Raw genomic sequence first — 12,818 nt, 5'->3', positions numbered from 1 at the left:
AAGATGAAAATTACATTTTTAGCATTTTTAGCACAAAATACATACACCTATGTTTTATAATCTACGAAAATTATTTAAAATATACTTTATTTTACTTATGATAATATAATGTGATAGGGTAAATCTGTGATAAAAGCTTCTACTTAAAAAATCTTTTCTGATTTGAAAAATATTGGAACGTATTTTAGAAAGTACAACAAAAATCAATTAAATGGTTAACACTACTTAATAAAATATTCTAGACTCGGTTATTATTATTATTTTAAATGTGTTTTATACTATTTTTTTAAATTTAAGACTGCAGAATTAGTAACTAACAGTGTCTAATATGATTGAAATTTATTTTTAATATTTAGAAGGATGTAAAAATAAAAAATCATTAATTTATAATTAGTAATTTAACATTATAGTTCTTAATATTAATTATAATTTCATCAATTAAATAATACCAAATTTATATAATAATATGTGGTGAATATTATTTTAATATATTAAATAAAATTAACTATTACCAAAAAAAATCAAACAATAATCAAGTTAATTACGTTTTAAAAAATGACATAAATATTATTACTTAAATGTAAGTAAATATTATTTACTTTAAATACTTTAACTTCTGGAACTCTTAATTTATTATGTAAGATTCGATTAATCAAAATTAGATTAAAAACGAATATGTCTTTTTTTGCAGCTCATGATATAGGCACCGTCACATTGCAAGTAGTCATTGATGGCAGGCCAGTATCAACTACCGCCATATTTGAATACCGTCAGCACGAATTCCCGCTAACCATATCCTCATTATCGATGTCACATACGTCTTCTTTACTAAAGTTTCATTTGCTACAAAAACTTGACTCCATCGAAGATTACTTACAGTCAAACAATCAACAAACAGACCAACCATTAGTATGTGTAATATTGGCCGTTTATACATTTTGATTGAAAATTTAATGTGTTTTTTTTGTTCTTTTAGAAAGATAGTATCGTTATGTTTAGCAAGCCCAACTTTGAAGATCAACTTGTAAATTACTGTGAAAAAATGAAACAATTCTCGTGGAAATCTGAATCTGAATATAATCTTAAACAATTAGAAACCGAAACTACTATTTTACATATGGCAGCATTTTTAGGATATTCTAAGTAAATTTAAAGCAATATAATTAGCAATGGCTAAAACTTTTTCAATTAATTTTTCTAACTTCCTTACTTCGGTTTTAGACTTGTGTGTATACTTCTTCAATGGAAATTAGAAAATGTATCACTGTTTTTGGAAATGGAAGTCAATGTTTCAAAGCAAGATCGTGAAGGTTATACGCCTCTAGTGAGTTATTTATCATTGATAAATTAATAAATAACTACTGAATTGTAATTATTTTTAATGGTTATTTTAAAATTCTAATTTTCTAGATGTGGGCTTGTAAAAAAGGACACAAAGATACAGCAGTGTTACTGTGTCAATGGTATCAAACTGTTCAAAATTCAAATAACAATTTTAATCAAGATTACTCTCAACCCGATATATTAGAATCCGTTCATCAATGTATGAAATCGAAATATTTTAATTTTAGTTTCCTATATATTATCAATTTAATATGATTATCACTGTCATTACAGATTTTAATGATTTCAATCAAAATCAGTATTGCAGCAGTGAAAATTTAAGTAACGATGTATTTTTAAGGCCTGATGGAATTAATAGGTATGAGGCAAACATTTTTAGACAATTATATTATTTATTCATTTTCAACATTATGTTTTTTAGTGACGTTAAGAAAGAAATCGATCAAACAACCAACCAATCAAATAATCTAATTACGCCGGCTAATAAATCTGTTACCATTTTATGTAATTACTTTGTTCACATTATATTTTTCTTATAAATATGTTACATTGGCAATGTTATATTGGAGAGTAACGTTATTTTCCGGTTATTGTTATTACCTACGAATGTGGGAATTATCATTATTTTTTAGTGAACAACATTAATAACCGTATAAAATGGAGATGATGATTATAATTTATAAAATAAATTTCAAACGAGCAAGTGGTACTAACTGGGTAAACTAATAAAGCTTTATCAAGCGCAGATTGCAAATAAGGTGTACCTATGTATTATATTACGATAGTGAACCGATACTAGTTGAGTTTACATTTGAAAATATCATACCTAATGAAAAATTAGTTAATTTATTATACCTTAGAATATGTACAACTTTTATTGTATGTACTGATTCCGATTTGAAATTGATAAACAAAACATACAACTTTAAATAAATTTTTTTTAAATATTCTTATGAACAAACGGGATGCTAATAACTGTTTTTTGTCTAATAATGATTATAGTGATCTTATATTGATCTAGCAAGTTAGAAAATAAAAAATGTGTTTAAAAAGTAATTAGTAGTAGTTCTGTTGTGGGCCCTCAAGAGTATCAGCGCTGTCACTGAAAGTCTGGCTTTAACAATATGTAAACGCTGTGGCTGAAAAGTTGTGTAAACATTTAATTTCATGGAAGTAAAATTTGTAATAATAAATAAATAACAATAATGCATTGTTTCTATTTTTCAAATTATATCAATTTTAGTTTCATATGCATAACTAAGTCTTGAAAAATAATTACCGTGTGTTTGGTCATTACCTGATTGTCCCATTTATAGCGATAATTACCTATGTGTTTGGTAAATAACGTTAATAATCGGCGAATTATGTTAATTTCAGTTTGACATAATTTACTGTAACATATATATTAAATATATTTGAAATAATTAATTTAAATTGTATGTCTACTCACAAAAGGTTCAAAAGGAGAAACCACCAAATCAGATAAAAATGAAATAAAACCACAAGAAACTCAAGGTTCTAAAAGACCATTACCTAATAGTTTTTTCCAGACTGATGACTACTATGATCAATTCTGCAAACCATCACTCTACTTCCCATCTATTCAAAAGTAAATATTATCTCAATTTTAGTTTTATAAATCATATGTCAAATAAAAACTGAATTTAAGATAAACATTTACATCAATTAATAATCAATAGATTCCAAAAAAGTTTGTTTCTTCCACTACAATCTCCTACATCAGATAGTGGAAATTCGTCGGAAAAATCACCAGTATTATCAAAGTCTGATTTTATAATTTGTAAGTATATCGTTTGCTTATTTATTATATTTGTTTTTTTTTTTAATTTATTATAATTATTAATATATTATTATATTAAAAATTAGACTTCAAAATTTCGCTTTAAACAGTAATATTATATTATAATACTATACCTATATACAGTTTAATTATTACTTGAATAATATGATTATTATTACTATTATTATCATTATTATTGTGGTATAATCTACATTTAGAAAATATATTAATTTGTAATATTGTTATTAACTAAACGTAGGTGACGTAAATATGTTTTGGGCGTATTTATTATTATTTTTTTTTTACCGTATTTAATCGTCACACGCTGACAATATCTTTATATACAAATAGCTGTATATTAATCGTAGAGTAATTAATTATACTATTATTTTATACTATACGCGCCATAATAATAATATGTAGACCATCATAACATGACATTAGTTACATTATTATTAAATCGAGAATTTGCAATATTTACTATTCAGATATTATGCTCAGAGATCGTATTGCAGGGCATACTTACAAAAATATTATGTTTGTTTTGTTTATTATTATTATTATTATTATTATTTTATTTTTATCGCTAGGAATTAGTTACCTACCTATTATACATACCCACGTCGCCGGGTACACTATCACGTTATCGTACCTATAAATAATATTAAAACAGTCCAAGCTGGCGACGGGAGTTTATCGGCTCCGAACCACTGTAATGGCGCCAGATGGTTTTTTCTTCTTTTTTTTTTCTCCCGTTTTTTTTTTTTTTTTTTTATTTTCTTTCTACATTATTTTTATGCGTTCGATAGCTTTTATTTTTATTAGCTTGTTACGGTAGAATTTGATTGGCTGACCGTTAGGCATGGTAACCGCGCTGGCCGATGGACCGGCGGACGGAGCCGTGGGTAGTGAGAACGATGGCAATGGTAACACGCGATCCGATGAACATCAGAACGATGAACGAATCGAAGACGCTGTTCAAACACCCAAAGATCCCGCTGAACACGGTATGAATACTATACACTAAAGTATATTTTTACACTGTGTTATTACGATTTTAAAAATAGATGATTGTATACATATTATTATGTAATATGTGTACATATATGTGTTACGGGCGGGTCGTAAAGAGCGCATGTGACGAGAGTAAAAATCTCGAAATCATTTCAAATAGATAAAATGGTTTTAATATTGAGTGGTACAAATACCCCTTTAAGATACTAAGACACATTACAATCCTTCCTCCAAAAAAAAAGAAACTCAATAGTTTGATAGTGTAAAAATTCTATACTTGAAAATATATTTCGTACAGTGGCAACTAACATCAAAAATTACAATATGTATGCTCAGATTCCCAGATTCCGTCTGAATTTTGGATGTCAGCATATACCATAATAGATTAAATTATTGATAAAATGTATGGTAGGTATGTAAGGTCTTTAGATATTAAATCAATAATACATTATATTATTATCTTAAAACACTCCGTGGATCTCTGATTAAAAGCACTTTCGGACTCTCTTGGTTTATAGACTATGGGTTAAGAAACCCCTTACTAAGTATCATTATCTAAATTGGAGTATCAATGAAAAATAAATTTTGATTTATTTATTCATGAAATATTAAAAAAAGTTTTTAAAAAATCTTATAATTCACATTGTCATAAAATATCGATTGGAATCGGGGATGGTTTAAATGATTTCAAATGAATAATAATAATAATAATAATAATATGAATTAAATTCTGTCATTAGTACAACAAATCTTCTTCGTTGATAAGTAATGCCGTGGTTATTTTAATCACCCACCATGTATTATGTTCTTTGCATATCGAACAAATGTTTGCTATTTGACAACGGTAAATGAAATCATTAAAGATCATCTGAAAACTGGACATTAAATTAACTAGGAACTTTTCTTTTAATATAAGTATTGAGTGTGTGGCTTAAGCTCAGATATACCATAGTTGAATATATTATAAAATCGTAAAAGGTTCCTTTTATAATAATTATTCATAAGTATTCCATAATATTTTGTACCTTGTTGTATTTGATTCGTTTGCGCCTTTTACGACCACAATTTGGACGGGTTGAATCTAAAATGCCTCTAAAATATAGTATATATTGTTCATATTTCATTGAATTAAATATTATATGTATATACGTATTATGTTCTGAAAATCAAAAAAAAAATTTAACTACTGGTTTCAGTCCCATAATTTAATTGCATTGCTGTGATGTATAGAATATTCTATTCCAGTTTTGTGAAATACTATTATAATGCTATATTTTCCCTGTAAAGTGCAACGACTAATTAATATTTTAAAGCATTTAAAATAAATTAATGTTCATTTAATTTAAAACGTAAAACGAAATTGATGAAAAAAATTGAAAAACATTTAATTTATCTAAATACAATCAATGAACTTAACCTATCCAACCTGTTATCTACCCGTAACATATAAAATATATCATATTATGTGAATGTGTAAAACGTCATGATGAATATAATAATATTATAACATAATATGTGTGTTTAAAACAAACGTCCACTGCAGTATTTCTACACCGTTCTTGTTTATTGGCACTAGGCATTTTTTATTTAAATTTTTTCGTAACAATGTTTTATTGAAATGCACCATAAAATAGGTAATATTGATATGATTTTGTTTCTCATTGATATATTATATTAATATAGTATCATGATTTATCATGCTGTATGCGTGTAGAGTATAATTGCCGTTAGTATAGTAATACAAATATTCATTACCATTAATTATTTGTCTACGATGTATACATGTAAGTATAACAATGTCGCAGTGGCCAGGTAAGCATATCAACTATAATACTATATATAAATTTATAAGTATTATATCATTACCTACTTTGAAAGTATAAAAATATTTCAATCGAAGTGTTTTGTTTTGTTTTTATTATTTTAATCGAAATAAATTGTTTATTTCATTATTTTTTTACAGGGGAACACGATGTTCGTGTTTTAACGTTAGCTGAACAATTCATAGCAGCTATGCCTGATCATATTAAGGTACATTAACTTTACACAATATTTACTACCCCGTTATTTCTTAATTTATCTTAGTTTTAATAATGCAAACATTTCTAAATAATATTTGAAACATTTGTTCTTACAAGAAATCATAAAATATCTCTAGAATTATTAATATTTTACATTGCTTACATATACTATTATTTTATTTTGTAAATAGACAATGTTATTTTTTAAACATTCTTAAAATACCACTAACAATAATTTTAGGAATTTAAATTATTAAAATTATCTTATAATATGTTACAATTATAAAATATTATACAAGTCATTACAGATAAACAATATTACAATATTGTATATACCTAATGTAATATTTACACTTTATTTGGCATAATACAACCGTTGATTGAATTTAACGGTTCAAAGCCGAATGCACATTATCAATGATATTACATCCAATATATTAATTTTTGGTTTTGTGCTTAGAATGAAAACGGATCACATGGTAAAATTGTAGAATCATCAGTTATTACAATGGAAGTGCTTGACGATCCTCCCTCATCTGTGTCGTCGTGTTGTTTTGATACGAACTCCGAAATTAACACAGAATTTAACGAACACGTTTATCATTATCGGTAATGTATATTGTACATTATTGTACATATAAAATATCTTCTCCTTACATAATAAAATGCTTACATCCTCCATGACATAACAACCAACTTAGGTATTGAGCATTGATTATAGAGGTACCAGGTATTCATATTTTTTCCATATTTTTTTAATATTATTATTTTAACAAAATTAAATTATGTATAAGTTATCAATCTGTGTAGTATACAATTTTATTTTGATTATTATACCTACGTAACAGTTCCAACCTGAATAAACAGATTTTACCAATTTAATTGTAAACTACCTACTGAAATATTTTGAATAATCGACTAATTGAGGTTTAAATTTAAGAAAAAAATGGTTTACATTTAAAATAAAAAAAAATGGGTAATTGTCGTAGGTAAACTAATAGGACAAAGTTCTAATTTCAAGTCGAATTCTTAAAGAGTTATTTGTTAAAATCTTCAAACTCCTAAAATACAGATTCAATTTTTTTTAATTATTTAAAAATAATAATAATTTAAATAAGGGTAAAAAAAACATTCAAATTGTTGTCATGTTGTAACTTTGGTATGCAAAGGATTAACTAACAATACTTTAGCAATAATCTTTCCAACATAGAATCGATAAAGATCAATAAAGATCGCATTCGCATAATTATAAAAACATCTATCCATTAAATAATTTCTATCCACATAAAATGCACTGTTGCAAATAACTTTCTAATATACTTAATATAAATACTAGAACATAAAATAGGTACCGTAAACTGAAACTAGGAACTGGTCTCAATCTGATAAACTAAACAGTAAAAATGTTTTGATAATTAAAACCATAAATCAATTTATTTATATCCAGGCAAAAAGATCGAGAAATAGAAACACCCACGTCCAGTACCAGTTTAACTTTAAGTCCAGTGTCGAGTGCATCACAATGTTCTCCTGCTTCACCACCGCCAACTGCAGCAGATCTATGTGAATTCCTTCATGCTTCATCAAACAACCAATACTTTGAAAAGAATTTTTCGAACCTTACACTATCTGGTGAGCGTTTTGATTATAAATTCAATAATACGATGTATTTTGACTAAAACATTATCAAATGCATAGATTACGAACAACGCGAGTTATACGAGGCAGCCAAAACTATTCAGAAAGCCTACAGGACGTACAAAAAAAAAGAAGAAGACAAAGAAATTTCAGCTGCTTCGATCATTCAAAACTATTATCGCCGTTACAAACAGGTTAGACTAAACGAAATAATGTCACTCTGAAAATTCCAATATGTTTTATTAGTTAATTCATTATATAATACATAATACTAATATATTTTTTGATTATTTAATATTGAAATTGTACTTATTTTTCACCAGTATGCATATTATAAGCAGATGACAAAAGCTGCGATTCTCATTCAAAACAAGTATCGTGTATATAGAAGACATAAGCGGTTTAAAAAAGAAGCTGCTCATTATATTAATAACACTTTCACTGTCATTAAGTAAGTACGAGAAAATTGTATTCACTTCGATAGGTTCAATTATATTATATTACAATTTTTAACCAATAATTTAATTTATTCGTCGCTGTGTGTTTGTGCAAAGTATTTTATTAATTTATTAAATCTGTTAATTTAATTTTTAATTAATATATTGATCTAACCTATATTTATTTTAATTATTATTATTGAATCTATCATAAAAAAAAAAAAAATAAATAATTTGTTTTCTTAAACAAACTATATATTTGTATTCAAAATACCATAATATTACAGACGTCTTTAACGTTATTATTTATTTATTCACTATTAATTACTATAATTTTAGAAAAAATCAAAATCAAAAACGCCAAAATCAAGCAGCTCGAAAAATTCAACAATTTATGAGACAGTCCAAGAACGGGTAGGTGTTATTTATTGTTTGTCTATTAAAATATCTTATGTGTTAAAATAGTTAAGTGACGAGTATTATATACCGTTAAATAAATTGTTTTAATATTAAAAATGGTATACTTATGCTAAAGATATATTATAAAGTAAATAATATTTAATTCCTAGTGATTCAATGAAACTAAGCGCTTAAATTGTTTATTTACAGTACGTCTCCTCCTGCCACAGTAAGTCAAATTATGTAATACCTCTCTTGATAAACCTACAACATATTATTACTTATTGTATATAGCTAAATATTATTATGTTCATAGTGAATTTAGAGTGCAAATGAAATAATTATGATTTTATTAAACTGATTTAATATTTTCTTCGAATTAAAAAACATTAAAAAACACGATTATCGTTGGCTTTTTAATATTAGCATTTTTATTATTATTATTATTATTATTATTATTAAGCGTAAAATTAGGTACTTTAGAGTCCACCGGGACATCGTGATCCATTAAATATAATTACCTACCGGTATTACTTTATGTAGAGCGCTTTCCGTGCTTTACCTACCCGACGATATTATGTCACTTTCAACTGTGTTTAATTGCCTGTCGTTCTAATGACACGTTTCAGATCAACGAACGAACTTTTGGATCTCGTAAGAGGGAAGCTAACGGCAATCACAATATGAAATATCCACCGACAAAAGTGGCGCAATACTCGACACTCAACCACCATTGATGTCCGACAACGTTGCACCGCTGTTTATATATTATTATATATTATATTATTGTAAAATATAATTAACCGCGTAGATTCTTAGGCTTTAATATATGTAGTCACATAAGTTTCTTATTTACAGCATTTAAATATTGTTTAGCTCTGCCGTACGTATAGTTTTCTTCCGGACGGTATTATTATTGAAGGCATCGTGATGGGACTCGTCGGTGTGTTTAAATGTTTAAAACACGTACCTATATATTCAATGTTATAGAAGATATAGGTAGGAACTTAAAAGTTATTTAAAATATTGTACATTAATATAAGTATGTTAAAGACGTCCGCGGTCATTCGTCTTATGGAACGAGTGTGATCCACTACCCATAATCCGTGTACCTAGGTATATACCGCAATTGAATTGGTCGGTACCTACCTATATATAATATTATATTGTAATATGCACATAATATTCTGTTTTCGTACACCGCCTCATTCGATGTACTTATTTTATCGTTTATTTATTATTATTATTATATTGTCTATTATTATTATTATCAACCCGATTTTATTTTAATTGTTTGACATTTCGTATAATATTGTAATATTCTGATATTAGTATGTAGTTATTTTTGTACACACACATACACACATTAACACACTCACATTGATATTTTATGAACATTAGACGAACTCGCGGTGGATAAAAATATAGACGTTTTACCGGGGGCATAGATGATTAATATTGTTATTATATTATATTATGTATTAGACAAATGTACATACATTTGTCCATAATGTTGTCAATCATTATTATGTATACGAAAATACAGGCTCAAAAATACCGTAGCGAATAGGCGTACAGGAACGGTACACGTTATATAGAATTTTTACAATATTATTATATGTGAGGTCCAACAAATTTTTGGATAGATATAGCAACGGAGTTGTCCGTAAACTAATGACGGTTGTCATAGGTTCGGGACCATGTGGTGCGCGTACAGATTTGGCTTTTGTTTTAAAATAATTAAAACGATTATTATAATAATAAAAAATCATTACTCTTCAAAGCGACATGTGATGTTCGTCTTTTGTGAAAATATTAATATTACATTTCATACAACGGCAACAACAGCAAAGTTCAAATAAATAGGTTTTAGTTTTTATTCTGATATTATAGCGCCGCACGTGTATATAATATACATAGTACATACCCTCGAGCAACTTACAGTGATCAATAATTCGATTTTATCCTTCAAAAAATTAATCGACTATCCATATGGCCTTAATTCAACTACTTCGTGCGTAGTTTTTTTCGTTTACGGATTATCATATTATAATATTATTAGCATGTTTGTTACGATATACCTATTAAAATATATGATACGACGTAATATCATATAACTTGCTAAATATTTATAAATACTTATTTTTCTTTAAATTTGGACAACACGTTAAAGTTTCGTTTATTTATTAAAAAAAAAAAAAAAAAAACATAATTCATCTCTTTCAGTACCATTTTATGTGCAGACGAATATTGTTAGAGAAACCCGTTCTGGAATTAAATGTCACTATGAGTTCATAAAAATCCACAGACAGAAAATAAACCGTCTTATTAGATCATTGGTATTGTATACTATTTCAACTTATTTCAGCCGAATACAAAATTTTAAATACTCAATCATGATGTCTATTGAATGTCATTCATAACTACTATAATATTATACTTACAATATTTTAGTCACGATATCGTTAACATTTTTCTCATGCAGACACTTACAATATTGTTCTCTGTCTTATCACCAAATTATATTTTCAAGACTTTAGTACAAAACCAAATGAATAATAAACGGAATATTCTTGTCGTACATATGACATTTTATGATACTTGACATTTATTTTGATATTCCAACTTTGGCTTTGTCCGTCGGCTAATTTTTAGCCATTTTTATTTCAGTTATACTGTTTCTATTGACACCCCGGCAATTTATTATAAATTAACCGATAATCAATTGTTTAATTTTTAACGACGAGACGCTTTAAATGAAAACAATGATACTGATCACATCAAATTAACACTGGTGGCACATTCACAACCCTATTGAGGAAAACTTAACTCTTTTTTGGCCCGATGGAGCACAGAGGTACCAATAGGTACCATCAAACACTTAAGGTATTCCAAAAAATATCAAAATACAACACGATTGGAAACGCTAACATTAACAATGAAGGACTATGAATAAATAATTTTTACAAAATTCTATCCAATTTGTTATTTAATATTATTAAAACAATTAAGTTTATCTTAAATTTAAAATGAAAAAATATTTGCAATTTAAAAATGATATTAAAAGAAAAAAAATGATTTAAAAAGTCAAAATCTTAACTAATAGAAATTTAATAAGGTTGATGATTTAAAAAAATATATTTTAAATTTGATAATATTAAATTTACTATCCAAAATTACATATTATGCTGTTAAAGTGCCAACAATAAATAATATTTAGGTCCCATCACATGTATTCGGTGTACTATTAACTGCATTAATTAGTAATAAATTAGTATAATTTTCTTTTTTTTAATAAAACTGATTTGTTTAAAAATACAATTTACCTTAAGATATTTTTATCATCGTCTTTACAGAGTTTCTCATAAAACCGTAATCATTACCACGTACCTACATAAATAGTTAAAAAATTGTATTATAATTTCTATAGAAGCTTAGGGAAGCTTGAATTAGTGAATGTTTTTTTGAAAATTCATAAGATTAACCTTCCTTGTAAATCAATTGATTTACAAAGAATCAATATGTTAACATCCATATAAGAAAAATTATTGTTTGTGCTCCAATTGGATTGTCTATAAGGTCACTGAAAAACGACAGTGCTCCATCGGGTATCGCCGTAATACTACATCCAGCGATCACTAACGGCTAAATTGCGTAATGTATTGATAATTCCGGGGATCTTATACTCGTATTAATTTAATTATTATTAACTCGTCTTGGTAAACGACCTAGAGTAACGGTTAGATAGATACTGTATCTAAAACACTTTTTTTTTCATAAAATGATTTAACTTATTAACATAGGAAAGTGTAATATAGTCTTCCTCTTTTTTCTAACTAATCATTGAATCTTCTATCCGTATTATTTTTCTTACTATAATACTATAAACCACATTGATTCGAATTTAAAAATAATTATATTTTTTCGAAGCACTTACCTACATTATACTAATAGTCTTTATAAATTAAAATTTTAATATTTTATATTAATTCTTAACATTTTTAAAGAATATATTATTATTGCCATATTATATGTTTTTTGTTCTTTCCTTAACCATATTTCGCTATTTTGTGTTTAATAGACATCATTGGGTAAACTTATTTTTCTATAGTTATATGATTAATGTAACTTAATACGTCCGATAATAATTATTTACGTATTTAT

General features: G+C 26.6%; 1 protein-coding gene across 17 annotated transcripts in view; it reads left to right on the top strand.

The window, feature by feature from the left end:
- Window positions 1-9,466, top strand: part of LOC114128469 (calmodulin-binding transcription activator 1) — a 117,506-nt gene extending 108,040 nt beyond the window's left edge. For 13 of the 17 annotated variants that reach the window (XM_050205926.1, XM_050205924.1, XM_050205925.1 and 10 more), the window contains 17 exons: window positions 692-915; window positions 977-1,143; window positions 1,222-1,324; window positions 1,411-1,543; window positions 1,618-1,702; window positions 1,766-1,848; window positions 2,800-2,953; window positions 3,045-3,145; window positions 4,006-4,152; window positions 6,123-6,190; window positions 6,641-6,789; window positions 7,628-7,812; window positions 7,879-8,012; window positions 8,142-8,269; window positions 8,595-8,669; window positions 8,865-8,883; window positions 9,284-9,466. In XM_050205926.1, coding sequence (XP_050061883.1) covers window positions 692-915; window positions 977-1,143; window positions 1,222-1,324; window positions 1,411-1,543; window positions 1,618-1,702; window positions 1,766-1,848; window positions 2,800-2,953; window positions 3,045-3,145; window positions 4,006-4,152; window positions 6,123-6,190; window positions 6,641-6,789; window positions 7,628-7,812; window positions 7,879-8,012; window positions 8,142-8,269; window positions 8,595-8,669; window positions 8,865-8,883; window positions 9,284-9,391 — 2,063 coding nt within the window. In that variant the 3' untranslated portion in view covers window positions 9,392-9,466. The remainder of the gene's footprint in view (window positions 1-691; window positions 916-976; window positions 1,144-1,221; window positions 1,325-1,410; window positions 1,544-1,617; window positions 1,703-1,765; window positions 1,849-2,799; window positions 2,954-3,044; window positions 3,146-4,005; window positions 4,153-6,122; window positions 6,191-6,640; window positions 6,790-7,627; window positions 7,813-7,878; window positions 8,013-8,141; window positions 8,270-8,594; window positions 8,670-8,864; window positions 8,884-9,283) is intronic. The other 4 variants (XM_027993000.2, XM_027992993.2, XM_050205929.1 and 1 more) reach the window with 3 other exon arrangements.
- The last annotated feature ends 3,352 nt before the right edge of the window (window positions 9,467-12,818 follow it).

This window comes from Aphis gossypii, chromosome X (genome assembly GCF_020184175.1).
Source record: "Aphis gossypii isolate Hap1 chromosome X, ASM2018417v2, whole genome shotgun sequence".
Classification (NCBI taxonomy): Eukaryota; Metazoa; Arthropoda; class Insecta; order Hemiptera; family Aphididae; genus Aphis; species Aphis gossypii.
The sequence above is the reverse complement of the archived record's forward strand: the minus strand, read 5'-3'. Positions and strand labels throughout refer to the sequence as shown.